The sequence below is a fragment of the Nerophis ophidion genome, linkage group LG05, assembly GCF_033978795.1.
Source record: "Nerophis ophidion isolate RoL-2023_Sa linkage group LG05, RoL_Noph_v1.0, whole genome shotgun sequence".
Taxonomy (NCBI): Eukaryota; Metazoa; Chordata; class Actinopteri; order Syngnathiformes; family Syngnathidae; genus Nerophis; species Nerophis ophidion.
In genome coordinates this window covers 5,126,288-5,145,036 of record NC_084615.1, presented here as the reverse complement: position 1 = coordinate 5,145,036, position 18,749 = coordinate 5,126,288, and the positions used below count along the sequence as shown (strand labels likewise).

Here is an 18,749-nt window from a genome sequence, read left to right as displayed (position 1 = left end):
ATAAAAGAAAGTTAAATTTCAGACGGCACCTATCAAATACACAGTAATAAAAACACAGTTCTTCTACTAACTGTACTGTGCTTGCTGGTTACTAAAAAACCCCCACTCACCTTTCACTATTTGACTAACCTTTGTTCTGCCATTTGCGTACTGGCAAGAGTCACTGGCCGTCAGGTGCACAACACCACGTCAATCGTTAGCCAATCAAAAAGCAACCCCATAACGCTATAGCCAACATTCACCAGGAGATGGCAATAGACAACATAGAATCACTCTATTACAGACGGCGTCGCCATGGCTGTAACTTCTCATTCTTCTGCTTCGTCTCAATCAATCAATGTTTACTTATATAGCCCTAAATCACTAGTGTCTCAAAGGGCTGCACAAACCACTACGACATCCTCGGTAGGCCCACATAAGGGCAAGGAAAACTCACACCCAGTGGGACGTCGGTGACAATGATGACTATGAGAACCTTGGAGAGGAGGAAAGCAATGGATGTCGAGCGGGTCTAACATGATACTGTGAAAGTTCAATCCATAATGGATCCAACACAGTCGCGAGAGTCCAGTCCAAAGCGGATCCAACACAGAGGCGAGAGTCGCGTTCACAGCGGAGCCAGCAGGAAACCATCCCAAGCAGCGCAGGGATGTCCCCAACCTGATACACGGGCAAGCGGTCCACCCTGGGTCCCGACTCTGGATGAGTGGTCCATCCTGGGTCCCGACTCTGGACAGCCAGTACTTATCCATGGTCACCGGATCGGACCGGACCCCCTCCACAAGGGAGAGTGGGACATAGGAGAAAAAGAAAAGAAACGGCAGATCAACTGGTCTAAAAAGGGAGTCTATTTAAAGGCTAGAAATGAGTTTTAAGGTGAGACTTAAATGCTTCTACTGAGGTATCCTTGTGTGTGCAGTTTTTTATTTTTATTAAAATCCGTAAATGATGTAACGTGATTGGGAAGGCCAACTGTTTGTATTGCGGGAAAGCAGGCTGTCCCCCACTCAGGTCCGCATGGAGCTGGAGGGGGCGGGGCCTCCACTGAATTTCGGGAGAGGCGCTGAATTTTGAGTCTCCCGGAAAATTCCGGAGGGTTGGCAAGTATGCCCTATCTCTAAGGGAGAGACCCGCCACCCGGCGGAGGAAACTCATTTGGACCGCTTGTACCCGTGATCTTATCCTTTCGTTCTTAACCCAAAGCTCATGACCATAGGTGAGGATGGAAATGTAGATCCACCGGTAAATTGAGAGCTTTGCCTTCCGGCTCAGCTCCATCTTCGCCACAACGGATCGATACAGCGTCCGCATTACTGAAGACGCCGCACCGATCCGCCTGTCGATCTCACCATCCACTATCCCCTCACTCGTGAACAAGACTTGAACTCCTCCACTTGGAGCAGGGTCTCCTCCCCAACCCGGAGATGGCACTCCACCCTTTTTCCGGGCAAGAACCATGGACTCGGACTCGGAGGTACTGATTCTCATCCCGGTCGCTTCACACTTTTTTTGTCCGGGAGTTAACCCCCCAGAGCAGGGGTGCACACACATTTCTGGACCAAGTCAAGGTGATCTACAAGCACATAGATTCCTTTCTTTCATGAAGACCATGAATTGATTAACGTGGACCCCGACTTAAACAAGTTGAAAAACTTATTGGGGTGTTACCATTTAGTGGTCAATTGTACGGAATATGTACTGTACTGTGCAATCTACTAATAAAAGTATCAATCAATCAATCAAACCAAAATATAAGTTGGTGTATTACCTGATTCTGATGACTCGTATTGATTGGAATCAGACAGTAATTATGATAACGTCCACATTTTTGAATGGGGGAGGAAAAAAAGTCCACCTTTCTGTCCAATACCACATGAAAGTGGTTGGTTTTTGGCATCTTATTCATCCAGCTTCCATACTCGTTTTTATACACTTTACAACAGGGGTGTCCAAACTTTTTCCACACACGGAAAAATTTAAGCATATTTTTCATTTTCAAACCATAACAAAATATATGGATTTTTTTATTTTTTTATCCTTAGAAGCATAGAGGGTCTCAGTCACTAAAATGTGGAAAATAAGTCAAATCATTATTATATTTTATTTAATGCTTACAGTAAATCTCTATATCAACTTGAGGTTGATATAAAGTAAAACAAATAAGGTTTTATGCCTTTTCTGTCAAAGACAACTTTGTTTTTTATAGGAAAACTGAAATATGCAGTATTTAGATAGAGTACTTTATTGATTCTTTCAGGAGAGTTCCTTTATTTAGCAATTAAAGCCCTCAAAGATCAATAATGCAGGACACCATTGATTTTACATATTTAATATTTTTGAGTAATCACAGTGAAAAGTTAAATAAAATCCTACTAAATATATTTCAGATCCGAAAGGTTCCCCACTCAGATGCATTTTTATTATTTTTTTTACTTTTAACACTTAAATTTCCACTTCCGATATATCTGTCGATTTTAAGTTTGAACAATTATTTTGTTTGTTTTATGCTCTTTTGTCAAAACTTTGCTTTTATATGACAACCACACAACGTATGCGATAGTTTTTCCACATAAAACATTTTAAAGTGATATTTTTTAAGTAATAATTCATTATAACATAGATTTGTTTGTCTGTTTTTTGGAGCAATGGAAAAAAAAAAGAAAATAAAGACAAAAGGAAATAAAATACTGCCAGCATGGCAGCTTTGTGTCAACATTGCCACTTTTTCTCATTAGATTTTGATTGATTGATTGATTGATACTTTTATTAGTAGATTGCACAGTACAGTACATATTCCGTACAATTGACCACTAAATGGTAACACCCCAATAAGTTTTTCAACTTGTTTAAGTCGGGGTCCACGTTAATCAATTCATGGTATTTCAACTCATTCCACTTAAAAAAAAAATAAAAAAAAAAGTTTTTAAATGTTTGCAATATTTGGTAATTTTTGCAGAATGTGTGGCGGGCAACAAATGGCCCCCGGGCCGCACTTTGGACCCCCCTGCTTTACAAGAAATACATTGGCGGCAAACTCCGTAACTTGCTATCTTTCAGACACTTATTTTGTTAGCGCCGGCCGGATGAAGCGGGGCTTTTATTCTGAAGACAGGAAGTGTGCAGTCGGTCTTTGTCGCGCCGTACCTGCCGTCAAAACTATAGTCTGTTGAAATAAAAAGTGTTTCTCGCCTTCCTGTCCGTCATATTTTCTTAATAACGAGCTCGCAGCAGCCAGCGTCATCTCACAAAAGACCCTCGAGGACCGCGAATGTTACTGAAGTGACGAAAGTGACGTCATAGTGAAGCTTGAAGGTCGCTCATTTTTAGGTCTATTTTTTTAATGACTGGCTGACGTAATGGACAGAGAGTGAAACACTACATCATAAAGAAGGTCGGGACACTCTGGAATATTGCTTTAGTCCCTAAAACCTCCAACAATAAGTCATCTATTCACTTATACATCCGGGGCCAACACAGACAGACAACCTTTTTGAAAGCAAGAGCTACTTCTTGGGTACTGATTAATGCAAAGGGCCACCAGTTTGATACACACTTAAATAAATGGCCAGAAATATCAAATGTGCTCTATTTACCTTTAAAAAATAAATCTAAATGTATAAAAAATTGGTATTTATGTCTGTCATTCCGTTGTACATTTTTTTTTGCTTTTATGTAAGGTTTTTTTGTAGAGAATAAATGATGATAAAAACCCTTAATTGAACAGTTTAAAAGAGGAGAAAACACAAAAAATTAAAATTTAATTTTGAAACATAGTTTATCTTCAATTTCGACTCTTTAAAATTCAAAATTCAACCGAAAAATATGAAGGGAAAAACTAGCTAATTCGAATATTTTTGAAAAAATTTAAAAAAGAATTCATAGAACATCATTAGTAATTTTTCCAGATTAAGATTGATTTTAGAATTTGGATGACATGTTTTAAATAGGTTAAAATCCAATCTGCACTTTGTTAGAATATATAACAAATTGGACCAAGCTATATTTCTAACAAAGACAAATCATAATTTCTTCTAGATTTTCCAGAACAAAAAATTTAAAAGAAATTCAAAATACTTTGAAATAAGATTTAAATTTGATTCTACAGATTTTCTAGATCTGCCAGAATAATTTTTTGAATTTTAATCATAAGTTTGAAGAAATATTTCACAAATATTCTTAGTCGAAAAAACAGAAGCTAAAATGAAGAATTAAATTAAAATGTATTTATTATTCTTTACAATAAAAACAATAAATTGTCAGGAAAGAAGAGGAAGGAATTTAAAAGGTGTTTAAAAATCTTAATCATTTTTAAGGTTGTATTTTTTCTCTAAAATTGTCTTTCTGAAAGTTATAAGAAGCAAACTAAAAAAATAAATGAATTTATTTAAACAAGTGAAGACCAAGTCTTTAAAATATTTTCTTGGATTTTCAAATTCTATTTGAGTTTTGTCTCTCTTAGAATTAAAAATGTCGAACAAAGCGAGACCAGCTTGCTAGTAAATAAATACAATTTGAAAAATAGAGGCAGCTCACTGGTAAGTGCTGCTATTGGAGCTATTTTTAGAACAGGCCAGGGGGCGACTCATCTGGTCCTTACGTAGCCTATCCCCAGGTGCACTATAAATAATTATAATTATGAGGTATGAAAGTGGGATTTAAATATTTTTTCGAAAGTGTAATTTGTTGATATATCATCTCAATAACAGGAAGATTGTTTTTATTGGTTTTAATGTCTCGTAGCTTTCAAACAACTCTGCACAGTGTAGAGTTATACACTACTGCCATCTAGTGTCTGCACACTGTAACTACATGCAACTGTATTTAAAACGTGTTTGTATTGACAAATGTGACGTTTATGACTGCAATATTGTTCAATTAAGGACACTTGGTCGCAAACGTCAAGCTTCTTGTAATGGAGTTCAAAGCGGAGATTTTACATGCCATTCGAGACTATTTTTTGCTGCTTTCGGATCAATATCAATCCATATCCGATATTAATATAACATCGGGATACCTCATTTTTAAAATAATAATTTTATTTTACGTAAAAAAAATATTGGGCAATTGAATTTGAGTACAGAATACGCATCGAATCAAATTAAAGTTTGATTAAAACAAAAAAAAAAATGATAATGTGGCTCCAAATAAGAGTCTCCTTATGGCGGCCCTGATTGAGACAATGTCGCCCCCTGGTGTTTAAAATAGTAATTGCCTCTGCCAGTGTCTCAGTCAATGGACACATGCACAAACATGCCCAATGTTGCACTTTAATAGTTTACTTAGTTCACAAAGATAGTAATACTCCTTTTGGATGAACAGTCACAGATGTAGTTGTTTATGATGGATGTGTTTATTTGCCTAAAACTGGACTGTCTGCAACATTAAGTGTTGATTTTGATGGATTGTTTTTATTTAGTTGTAGTCATAGTTTTTTGGACTATTTTAGTTATAAAAAATAAATCACAACATTGTATATGCATGTATATATATATATATATATATATATATAATTTATACAAAATATATGTCCATCTATATGTGTGTAAATTAATATACATAATATATACATCCATCCGTCCATTCATTTCCTACAGCTTATTCCCTTTTGGAGTCGCGGGGGGCGCTGGTGCCTTTCTCAGCTTCAATCGGGCGGAAGGCGGTGTACACCCCGGACAAGTCGCCACCTCATCGCAGGGCCAACAGAGGTAGACAGACAACATTCACACTCACATTCACACACTAGGGCCAATTTAGTGTTGCCAATCAACCTATCCCCAGGTGCATGTCTTTGGAGGTGGGAGGAGCCTATCCCCAGGTGCATGTCTTTGGAGGTGGGAGGAAGCCGGAGTACCCGGAGGGAACCCACGCATTCATGGGGAGAACATGCAAACTCCACACAGAAAGATCCCGAGCCTGGGATTGAACCCAGGACTACTCAGGACCTTCGTATTGTGAGGCAGATGGACTAACCCCTCTTAAACCGTGCTGCCCAATATATATATATATATGTATGTATATATATATATATATATATCAATCAATCAATGTTTACTTATATAGCCCTAAATCACTAGTGTCTCAAAGGGCTGCACAAACCACTACGACATCCTCGGTAGGCCCACATAAGGGCAAGGAAAAACTCACACCCAGTGGGACGTCGGTGACAATGATGACTATGAGAACCTTGGAGAGGAGGAAAGCAATGGATGTCGAGCGGGTCTAACATGATACTGTGAAAGTTCAATCCATAATGGATCCAACACAGTCGCGAGAGTCCAGTCCAAAGCGGATCCAACACAGCAGCGAGAGTCCCGTTCACAGCGGAGCCAGCAGGAAACCATCCCAAGCGGAGGCGGATCAGCAGCGCAGAGATGTCCCCAGCCGATACACAGGCGAGCAGTACATGGCCACCGGACCGGACCGGAGCCCCTCCACAAGGGAGAGTGGGACATAGGAGAAAAAGAAAAGAAACGGCAGATCAACTGGTCTAAAAAGGAGGTCTATTTAAAGGCTAGAGTATACAAATGAGTTTTAAGGTGAGACTTAAATGCTTCTACTGAGGTGGCATCTCGAACTGTTACCGGGAGGGCATTCCAGAGTACTGGAGCCCGAACGGAAAACGCTCTATAGCCCGCAGACTTTTTTTGGGCTTTGGGAATCACTAATAAGCCGGAGTCCTTTGAAGGCAGATTTCTTGCCGGGACATATGGTACAATACAATCGGCAAGATAGGATGGAGCTAGACCGTGTAGTATTTTATACGTAAGTAGTAAAACCTTAAAGTCACATCTTAAGTGCACAGGAAGCCAGTGCAGGTGAGCCAGTACAGGTATATATGTATGTATATATGTATATAAAGGTATATACAGTACAGGTATATATGTATGTATATATGTATATAAAGGTATATACAGTATAGGTATATATGTATGTATATATGTATATAAAGGTATATACAGTACAGGTATATATGTATGTATATATGTATATAAAGGTATATACAGTATAGGTATATATGTATGTATATATGTATATAAAGGTATATACAGTACAGGTATATATGTATGTATATATGTATATAAAGGTATATACAGTACAGGCGTAATGTGATCAAACTTTCTTGTTCTTGTCAAAAGTCTAGCAGCCGCATTTTGTACCAACTGTAATCTTTTAATGCTAGACATGGGGAGACCCGAAAATAATACGTTACAGTAATCAAGGCGAGACGTAACAAACGCATGGATAATGATCTCAGCGTCTTTAGTGGACAGAATGGAGCGAATTTTAGCGATATTACGGAGATGAAAGAAGGCCGTTTTAGTAACGCTTTTAATGTGTGACTCAAAGGAGAGAGTTGGGTGGAAGATAATACCCAGATTCTTTACAGAGTCACCTTGTTTAATTGTTTGGTTGTCAAATGTTAGAGTTGTATTATTAAATAGAGGTCGGTGTCTAGCAGGACCGATAATCAGCATTTCCGTTTTTTTGGCGTTGAGTTGCAAAAAGTTAGCGGACATCCATTGTTTAATTTCATTAAGACACGCCTCCAGCTGACTACAATCCGGCGTGTTGGTCAGCTTTAGGGGCATGTAGAGTTGGGTGTCATCAGCATAACAGTGAAAGCTAACACCGTATTTGCGTATGACGTCACCTAGCGGCAGCATGTAGATGCTGAAGAGTGCAGGGCCAAGGACTGAACCCTGGGGAACTCCACACGTTACCTTAACGTAGTCCGAGGTCACATTGTTATGGGAGACACACTGCATCCTATCAGTAAGATAAGAGTTAAACCAAGACAGGGCTAAGTCTGACATACCAATTCGTGTTTTGATACGTTCTAATAAAATATTATGATCGACGGTATCGAAAGCAGCGCTAAGATCGAGGAGCAGCAACATAGATGACGCATCAGAATCCATCGTTAGCAATAGATCATTAGTCATTTTTGCGAGGGCTGTCTCCGTGGAGTGATTTGCCCTGAAACCGGATTGAAAGGCTTCACATAGATTGTTAGATGCTAAGTGTTCATTTAACTGCTCCGCAACAATTTTTTCGAGGATTTTTGAAATAAAGGGAAGGTGAGACACCGGTCGGTAGTTTACCATGAGGTCAGGATCGAGGTTAGGTCTTTTAAGAAGAGGATGAATAACCGCTTTTTTGAATGCTAGGGGAACAGTGCCCGAGGAAAGTGATAAGTTTATAATATTTAGCACTGATGGACCGAATAATACAAAGAGCTCCTTGATCAGTTTCCCAGGAAGAGGGTCAAGTAAACATGTTGTTTGTTTTATTCCATTTACACGTTGTAACAATCCTTCTAATGTTATTTCCTCAAAATATATATGTGTATATATATATATGTTAGGGGTGGGAAAATTAACGCGTTAATTATGACTTAACTCATCAATCTATTAATGCCGACAATTATTTTATCGCACATTTGCGTATGTTGCTTTCATGCTTTTATTTTGTTAACGCCTTTTCTTAACAAGATGGCGTCGCCCGGCGTGGAGGGGCTCTTGGTAAAGATGGAACATTTGGCAAAAATACCGGACAATTCTGCAAATTTCATGGCTGGCTTACAGCGTGGCCACTCCGGGATCACTTACGACCGCCAGACAATTCTGGATGTGGATAGATCGGGCCGTTTTGGACTGAATGAGGCGTGCTTGCTAGACCGGCTAGCTAGCATGGGAATACTTTGCCGGCTACATCCAGCGGCCTGTGAAGCAGCGGAGTATATGTGTTGTCTGTCTATTTATGAATAATGCAGACCAGGAGTGTTGGCTGAGTTCTTAACGTTTACTTTCAGAGCGTGCATATCACAACATACAAGATGGCGTCATGGCGACACAACCTATACCGGGCTACCGCGCATGCTCCTCACTCCTGTTGCATGCTGGGTAGGGTAGTTCTTTTATTCCCTGGCTCATAACATCACAATATAGTACCATGTATATGATGCCTTCAGTTTATCAAAGCACCAAGCAAACAATCGGAAAATTCCCATCATATCAATTCCTAGATATGGTCATAATTATTTTAAGTGCACTACGCAGAATAAACACAACATTATTAATATTGCTACTACGGATAATTTGATCCAAAATCCCCTAAAACAGCCCACTACCTATAATATAGGTTTTTTAAACATAAGATCCCTGATAAAAAAAAATGTTTCTGCTGTTACCTCAGAAATTGCCTGTTCAGATGTTATGATTGTGGCTCAGAGATTTGTATGTAGATTATATTTATTTTCCATAACAAACAGGATAACTTAAATACCCTGGCAGTGGCAATAAGCTTAAATGTTTGTATTTACATTTTTGGAGTTGATTTTCATCAAATATGCTATTTAACTGCTACTGTTTAACAAGGACTGATTTAAATTGTGTTTGCACAACAAATGTTTTGGCGCTTTTGTTCATGTGGGAGAATATTCCAATAAAGGTGCACTACACACTACTTTTGAATTCATTATTGGGCTTTGTGTATACAATGCAGTTAATCGCAATTAATCAGAGAAATAGTGCGATTAACTTCGATTAAAATTTTCAATCGTTGCCCAGCCCTAATATATATATATATAAATATATATATATGCATATGTGCGTGTGTGTATATATACTGTATGTATATGATGTGTATATATATATATGTGTGTGTGTATTTGAATATGTACATGTATGTATATATATATATATATATATTTATATACACATATATACAGACATGTATGTATATATACATTTTGTATATGTATAAATACATATATGTATATTTTATATATGTGTGGGAAAAATCACAAGACTATTTCATCTCTACAGAACTGTTTCATGAGGGGTTCCCTCAATCATCAGGAGGTTCTCAATCATCAGGAGAACCTCCTGATGATTGAGGGAACCCCTCATGAAACAGTTCTGTAGAGATGAAGTAGTCTTGTGATTTTTCCCACACCTATATATTGCGCTCTACCACGGAATCGAGCACTATTCTCTGGATAATCCAATTAAGACATATATGTATATTTTATGTATACATATATATTTATATATATATATATGTATCTGTATATGTTTGTCTGTATATATACACGTACATATTCATACATACACTCGCAAACATATGTATATAAATTATGTATATATACATACATATGTATATACACACACATACAGTATATTATATTTATATATATACACACATATCATATATATATAAATATATATACAGTATGAATTGCGTGTCCTATCTATCTATCTATCTATCTATCCATCTATCTATCTATCTATCTATCTATCTATCTATCTATCTATCTATCTATCTATCTATCTATCTATCTATCTATCTATCTATCTATCTATCTATCTATCTATCTATCTATCCATCCATCCATCTATCTATCCGTCCATCTATCTATCAGTATTAGACAACACCCTAAGCGGCAATATCAGTATCCTATCGAAAGTAAAAAAGTGGGGACATTCCTATTATCGACTGTATGTAAGTAACTTACTTTTGCTTATAGATTTTTCCAACCTTTTGTTCAATCATTTTTAAATTGGATTGAAAAATTGTGGAAGTAAAGAGACTGGTCTGTAATTTGTGAAGTGGTGTTTGTCTCCAGTCGGAATTGCTTTTTCTATTTAATTATTTTTTTGGATTATACTGTTGTTTGAAAGGATGAAATATTGATGTACTTTAGGACGATTAATGCTTTCCCATTATTTAACTCAGCAACCAGGACAGGTGTGTGTACAGGACTGCTTTTGTATGCTTTTCCTCACCGTTTTCTCTCCCGCTACACTTTTCTGGTTACGCACTATGAAAAAGCCAAACATTTGTGGAGGCGTCGCTACTTCAGAGGCCAACTTTTCTGGGACAATTTGTTGGAACTCCTTCCAACATCCATGCAATTGCTGAGTGAAAAGATAAAACACAGAATTCCTTGAGACATCATCATTTTATTTTTAAACCATGTTTATGGTTGCTACACCATCAGCACAGGCAGCTGGAGCACTGTAGACTGAAAGAGACACGCACACAAAATACACTTCAGATATGTTTCGTGTTGTCCGTCTTGCAGTGGTAGGAACAAGCCGCCATCTTCCATTCGTCTGCAGCCTGATTCTCTTTCAAGCATCTTAGCTTTTGTGGCGTCAAATCCTCTTGCTAACTCTTGTGAAGGTCACTCCCTTGTCTCCTGGAGTGGTACACTTCTACGAATCAAGTACAACGGTTAGTCAGTTGACATGCCAAAAGCCATCGTTGTGCAAGGATCCATGTTTAGCATAGAACAGCGGAACCTCCAAACGAGTACAAGATGGAGTCAAAGTAACTTTGGGGATTGAACAGCCATCATGCAACATTAGGGGTGTAACGGTACGTGTATTTGTGTAATAGTGTAATGTTGTTGCGCTATATTATGAACAAGACAGGGTGTTATGTTTTAGTTTGAAGTATTGGTTTTATTTTGAAGAACCGGATGTCCGGTGCAGGAAGTGACTCTGCGTTTACTTCCTCTTCTATCGGACTTTTGATGATGAGGTAATAGTTCTTCATTGCTCCGTGTTTCTTGTGTAAATATTATTTCTAAACTTTCATATTACTTTAAAAGTTAAAACATTAATGTTGTAGGTATAAGTAATGTGTGGTTTTAAGTAATTTTTTATGCACAATTTTGTTAAGTAAGGATTAAAGCGTCAAATGTTCGAAATGTTTGGTCATAATTACACACGGTATTTACGCAGGAATCACTCCGCCAGAAAAGTAGAGACATGTGTATGTGTTTCTTGTTTCCAAAACAGGTATGTGGATTTGTGTATTGTTATTATTTTTTTGTGATAAAAGGTTTTTGTTAATGTAATTTAAATTATTATTTTTATATGAATGAATGTTGTTTACTTTCTCTTCTATCGGACTTTTGATGATGAGGTATCACTCCGCCAGAAAAGTAGAGACCTGTGTTTGTGTTTCTTGTTTCCAACAAAGGTGTCTAATAAAGGATGAAACGACGGAATGGTGGAGCGTCTCCTACTTATAAAAAACTACACAACGCAGAATAAGACTCACTACATTTGTATTGAACCGTTTCGGTCGGGGGGTTTTCGGTTCGGTGCGGAGGTGAACCGAACGAGTTTCCAGACGGACCTATTAAGTAGTGTAAACAATACTCAAAATGCCGGACATTTGAGGCATTTTCTTTTGCGGGCTGTCAGGGCAGAGTTTCTTAAATAACTCAAATGTCCGGCATTTTGAGTTATGGTTGCGTGTATTAACAATGTACGTTCAGGGTTAAAGGGGAACATTATCACAATTTCTGAAGGGTTAAAACCAATAAAAATCAGTTCCCAGTGGCTTATTTTATTTTTCGAAGTTTTTCTCAAAATTTTACCCGTCATGCAATATCCCGAAAAACGGCTTCAAAGTGCCTGATTTACACCATCGCTACATCGCTAGATAGTCGAACCTCGGATTCAGGAGGAACAGTGTGGTTTTCGTCCTGGTTGTGGAACTGTGGACCAGCTCTATACTCTGGGCAGGGTTCTTGAGGGTGCATGGGAGTTTGCCCAACCAGTCTACATGTGCTTTGTGGACTTGGAGAAGGCATTGGACCGTGTCCCTCGGGAAGTCCTGTGGGGAGTGCTCAGAGAGTATGGGGTACCGGACTGTCTTATTGTGGCGGTCCGCTCCCTGTATGATCAGTGTCAGAACTTGGTCCGCATTGCCGGCAGTAAGTCGGACACATTTCCAGTGAGGGTTGGACTCCGCCAAGGCTGTCCTTTGTCACCGATTCTGTTCATAACTTTTATGGACAGAATTTCTAGGCGCAGTCAAGGCGTTGAGGGGTTCTGGTTTGGTGGCTGCAGGATTAGGTCTCTGCTTTTTGCAGATGATGTGGTCCTGATGGCTTCATCTGACCGGGATCTTCAGCTCTCACTGGATCGGTTCGCAGCCGAGTGTGAAGGGACCGGAATGAGAATCAGCACCTCCAAGTCTGAGTCCATGGTTCTCGCCCGGAAAAGGGTGGAATGCCATCTCCGGGTTGGGGAGGAGACCCTGCCCCAAGTGGAGGAGTTCAAGTACCTAGGAGTCTTGTTCACGAGTGAGGGAAGAGTGGATGGTGAGATCGACAGGCGGATCGGTGCGGCGTCTTCAGTAATGCGGGCGTTGTATCGATCCCTTGTGGTGAAGAAGGAGCTGAGCCGGAAGGCAAAGCTCTCAATTTACTGGTCGATCTATGTTCCCATCCTCACCTATGGTCATGAGCTTTGGGTCATGACCGAAAGGATAAGATCACGGGTACAAGCGGCCCAAATGAGTTTCCTCCCTTAGAGATAGGGTGAGAAGCTCTGCCATCCGGGAGGAACTCAAAGTAAAGCCGCTGCTCCTTCACATCGAGAGGAGCCAGATGAGGTGGTTTTGGGCATCTGGTCAGGATGCCACCCGAACGCCTCCCTAGGGAGGTGTTTAGGGCACGTCCAACCGGTAGGAGGCCACGGGGAAGACCCAGGACACGTTGGGAAGACTATGTCTCCCGGCTGGCCTGGGAACGCCTCGGGATCCCCCGGGAAGAGCTAGACGAAGTGGCTGGAGAGAGGGAAGTCTGGGCTTCCCTGCTTAGGCTGCTGCCCCCGCGACCCGACCTCGGATAAGCGGAAGATGATGGATGGATGGATATATCGCTATATTGTCCTGTGACGTCACTGCGTGAAGCCACCAGAAACAAACATGGCGGATAGCACAGAAAGGTATAGCATAGTAGCTTGGATTCAGGCTCGGATTTCAGCGCCGTAAGCGATTCAACAGAATACGCATTTATTGAAACGGACGGTTGGAGTGTGGAGGCAGATACCGAAAACGAAATTAAAGAATAAACAGAAGCTTTTGAGCCATATCCCGAGGCGTTCCCAGGCCAGCCGGGAGACATAGTCTTCCCAACGTGTCCTGGGTCTTCCCCGTGGCCTCCTACCGGTTGGACGTGCCCTAAACACCTCCCTAGGGAGGCGTTCGGGTGGCATCCTGACCAGATGCCCGAACCACCTCATCTGGCTCCTCTCGATGTGGAGGAGCAGCGGCTTTACTTTGAGTTCCTCCCGGATGACAGAGCTTCTCACCCTATCTCTAAGGGAGAGACCCAAACTCATTTGGGCCGCTTGTACCCGTGATCTTATCCTTTCGGTCATGACCCAAAGCTCATGACCATAGGTGAGGATGGGAACGTAGATCGACCGGTAAATTGAGAGCTTTGCCTTCCGGCTCAGCTCCTTCTTCACCACAACGGATCGGTACAACGTCCGCATTACTGAAGACGCCGCACCGATCCGCCTGTCGATCTCACGATCCACTCTTCCCTCACTCGTGAACAAGACGAGTGTTCAAGTACCTAGGAGACTAATAAAACAAAACTGTTTTTTTTTTTTCAAACTGTCATTGCTCAAAACATAATATTGAATCAAAATCAATGTTATTATGAATTATTGACCTATCCAAGGCTCCCATTACTTCACATCAAATATTCCACTAAGAAAAATATTTCCGAACCGTGACCTCTAAACCGAGGTACATACCGAACGGAAATTTTTGTGTAGCGTTACACCCCTATGCAACATGTTTGTAATGTTTTTAACCTTTTATTATTCCACTAAACTTGTGTCTCAGGCTTCGTCCACACTGCAGGTTCTGGTGCCCAATTCAGATTTTCTGTTATATCCAATTTTTTTAGGTAGTCGTTCACATTACCAAACAAATAAAATACAACTTCTATTTATTTCTAATCAGCTGTCTGTCTAAATGCTGCAATGCTCTTTGCCACCACCAGAGGGAGACATTTCTGTGCACAACATACAGAGTGTGCAGAAACTTCAGACATTTTTAATCTTTACAGTGGAACTGCACACTTATGGAATTGAACCTCTAATTCACAGTCCTTATTTGAAACAAGCATAAATATGTTTTACTTTTTTATAATGCATTCTAACTCATAAATAAACTCCAGCAAGAGTCAGCCAACTATAGAGCCAATGGGAGTCACTTTATCCCGCCTATAAAGCATTCAAACACCTCCATTAAGGTTTATTTACACACTGTATAACATATGTCATGTAGCAACAGGCACATTCATAATAACAGTTCATATTTATGTATATTGCTTATTTTAAACATCCATCCATCTACAATTTGGGGAGTCTGGAGCATTTTCCAGTTGCTCTTTGGTAAACAATAGGGTACATAAATAGTCGTCATTTTAAACATACGGCGGGGTATTAATTTCACATACGCATCACAAGGTTTGTGTTTCCCTTCAACAACAACATTAGTTTGCATCATGCAGCAGTTTTGCTAAGCGCTAAACCGGATATAACAACTACAAACAAAATAAAGCAATCACTTACTGCACAACGTCTGCTCTCGCTGGGATGCCGATTGATGAGATGTTCATGAGAATTAATCATAACCCTCCCGCCTCTCGCTATCTCCGGGTCTAAGTTGGATGTCAAAGTTGACCAAGTTGTCTTTTTAATTTGCGGTCCCCTCATACTACCATCATAGTGCAGTCTATACGTATCTCTTATGTTTGACTGCCATCTACTGGTCACACTTATCATTAAACCATGAACCAAATAAAAATGCTTCGAGGTCGGTAAGCAAAACCAAAATGATTCCGTACATTAGGCGCACCGGGTTATAAGGCCCACTGTCGAGTTTTGAGGGGAAGAAAAAAAGGATTTTAAGTGCGCCTTATTGTCCGGAAATTACGGTACTGTTTTGGCGAGGAATTGTGGCGTCTTTTTCACCTTTCCATGACATATGGATTCGATGAATGCCACTTGATCGTTGAGATGGCCGTTGCCTTTGACACTTATGATTCATATCCACATACCAAAGAGGCCTGGGTCTGATTTGGAAAAAAAAAATCGGAATTGTACTTTTCTCATTGACATTAAAAAATGAGATGTGGGTCTCGTATGGTCAAAACAACTGACCTGCAGTGTGGACTTAACCTGGATCTCTCATACCTTCCTGGCTTATAAAAGGTCATCCTTAAATATCCCTGCTGTGACCCTGGTGAATTTAAATGGACACTCACCCCCACCAATTTATCGTTCACTATCTCAGCTGTGAAGTGGTATTGGGGAAATTGTACGGAAATCTTGCCATCTTTCATAAAGACGGGGGCCTGTAAGCACCAAAGAGTTGGGGTTATTATCCACACTCCCCAAAAAAGCAGCGGTATTGCCAGATGTTTCATTCTTTGGACCTGAGCTCACCTTGAATTTGGAGCCCTTCATTGTCACCAGCTCACATTCCTGCCCAACGGTGAACTTATTAGACCAGTTCCAGCCTGGGATGCTTTGAGTCCATGTGAAGTCATTCCCATCCTGGTGCACTTCCGTCAGCACTTTGAAGTCAGTCTTGGAATTGAGGATTCCTGTGGCACCAAACGTCAAAATACAAACAGACGTTTTACTAAGTTCGATTATCAATCAATCAATCAATGTTTATTTATATAGCCCCAAATCACAAATGTCTCAAAGGACTGCACAAATCATTACGACTACAACATCCTCGGAAGAACCCACAAAAGGGCAAGGAAAACTCACACCCAGTGGGCAGGGAGAATTCACATTCAGTGGGACGCCAGCGACAATGCTGACTATGAGAAACCTTGGAGAGGACCTCAGATGTGGGCAACCCCCCCCTCTAGGGGACCGAAAGCAATGGATGTCGAGCGGGTCTAACATGATACTGTGAAAGTTCAATCCATAGTGGCTCCAAGACAGCAGTGAGAGTCCCGTCCACAGGAAACCATCTCAAGCGGATCAGCAGCGTAGAGATGTCCCCAACCGATACAGGCGAGCGGTCCATCCTGGGTCCCGACGAGCGGTCCATCCTGGGTCTCGACTCTGGACAGTCAGTACTTCATCCATGGTCATCGGACCGGACCCCCTCCACAAGGGAGGGGGGGACATAGGAGAAAGAAAAGAAGCGGCAGATCAACTGGTCTAAAAAGGAGGTCTATTTAAAGGCTAGAGTATACAGATGAGTTTTAAGATGAGACTTAAATGCTTCTACTGAGGTAGCATCTCGAACTGTTACCGGGAGGGCATTCCAGAGTACTGGAGCCCGAACGGAAAACGCTCTATAGCCCGCAGACTTTTTTTGAGCTCTAGGAATCACTAATAAGCCGGAGTCTTTTGAACGCAGATTTCTTGCCGGGACATATGGTACAATACAATCGGCAAGATAGGCTGGAGCTAGACCGTGTAGTATTTTATACGTAAGTAGTAAAACCTTAAAGTCACATCTTAAGTGCACAGGAAGCCAGTGCAGGTGAGCCAGTATAGGTATATATGTATGTATATATGTATATAAAGGTATATACAGTATAGGTATATATGTATGTATATATGTATATAAAGGTATATACAGTACAGGCGTAATATGATCAAACTTTCTTGTTCTTGTCAAAAGTCTAGCAGCCGCATTTCGTACCAACTGTAATCTTTTAATGCTAGACATGGGGAGACCCGAAAATAATACGTTACAGTAATCGAGACGAGACGTAACAAACGCATGGATAATGATCTCGGCGTCTTTAGTGGACAAAATGGAGCGAATTTTAGCGATATTACGGAGATGAAAGTACCGATAGAAGAAATCACCCATACCGATTATTTCAAGGAATGGCTCATAGTTCTCCTGACTCTCCAGCTCGTACTTCCCAGTGAACGACATGGCGGTGAAAGAGAAAGGAAAGATCAATGACACACATCCAAACAGAGGAGTGGCCGTCCACATGTTGTGTGCTCTTCTTTTAAACGCTTCCATTTGAATATGAAGTAATCTACCCCAGCATGTTTGAGCCTGCCAGAAGACACAGTAACATGTCCTGAGGAAGGCTGCATTCTTTCCTTGTGCGTCACTACAACTGTTATTAGTGATTCCTAGAGCTAAAAAAAAAGTCTGCGGGCTATAGAGCGTTTTCCGTTCGGGCTCCAGTACTCTGGAATGCCCTCCCGGTAACAGTTCGAGATGCTACCTCAGTAGAAGCATTTAAGTCTCATTTAAGCCGCTTCTTTTCTTTCTCCTATGTCCCCCCCTCCCTTGTGGAGGGGGTCCGGTCCGATGACCATGGATGAAGTACTGACTGTCCAGAGTCGAGACCCAGGATGGACCGCTCGTCGGGACCCAGGATGGACCGCTCGCCTGTATCGGTTGGGGACATCTCTACGCTGCTGATCCGCTTGAGATGGTTTCCTGTGGACGGGACTCTCACTGCTGTCTTGGAGCCACTATGGATTGAACTTTCACAGTATCATGTTAGACCCGCTCGACATCCATTGCTTTCGGTCCCCTAGAGGGGGGGGGTTGCCCACATCTGAGGTCCTCTCCAAGGTTTCTCATAGTCAGCATTGTCACTGGCGTCCCACTGAATGTGAATTCTCCCTGCCCACTGGGTGTGAGTTTTCCTTGCCCTTTTGTGGGTTCTTCCGAGGATGTTGTAGTCGTAATGATTTGTGCAGTCCTTTGAGACATTTGTGATTTGGGGCTATATAAATAAACATTGATTGATTGATTGATTGATTGTGGGCAGAAATTATATCACTAAAGCTGTACCTGAGGCAAGTTGAGACATTGAGAGAGAACACGGCTTTGTTGAAACACCTGCTTCCCCCCCCCCAAGACTAGATACAAATATTTGCATATTGAATTACAAATTATTAAGTCAATTAAACGGGAACATT

General features: G+C 40.8%; 1 protein-coding gene across 1 annotated transcript; it reads right to left on the bottom strand.

The window, feature by feature from the left end:
• Positions 1-10,944: 10,944 nt before the first annotated feature.
• Positions 10,945-17,836, bottom strand: LOC133552533 (gastrotropin-like). Its single transcript, XM_061899763.1, has 4 exons — positions 17,673-17,836; positions 16,272-16,432; positions 16,091-16,180; positions 10,945-11,219 (listed from the first exon to the last, which is right to left on the bottom strand). Exons 1-4 carry the CDS (start codon positions 17,830-17,832, stop codon positions 11,160-11,162), a joined length of 471 nt encoding a protein of 156 aa, XP_061755747.1. The 5' UTR covers positions 17,833-17,836; the 3' UTR covers positions 10,945-11,159.
• Between the last annotated feature and the right edge of the window lie 913 nt (positions 17,837-18,749).

Coding starts and splice junctions, on each gene's coding strand:
- LOC133552533 (XM_061899763.1), bottom strand. CDS start 17,832: ATGGAAGCGTTTAAAAGAAGAGCACACAACATGTGGACGGCCACTCCT. Junction 16,433..17,672: donor GCCATTCCTTGAAATAATCG/GTATGGGTGATT, acceptor TTGGTGCCACAG/GAATCCTCAATTCCAAGACT. Junction 16,181..16,271: donor TGAAGGGCTCCAAATTCAAG/GTGAGCTCAGGT, acceptor TGGTGCTTACAG/GCCCCCGTCTTTATGAAAGA.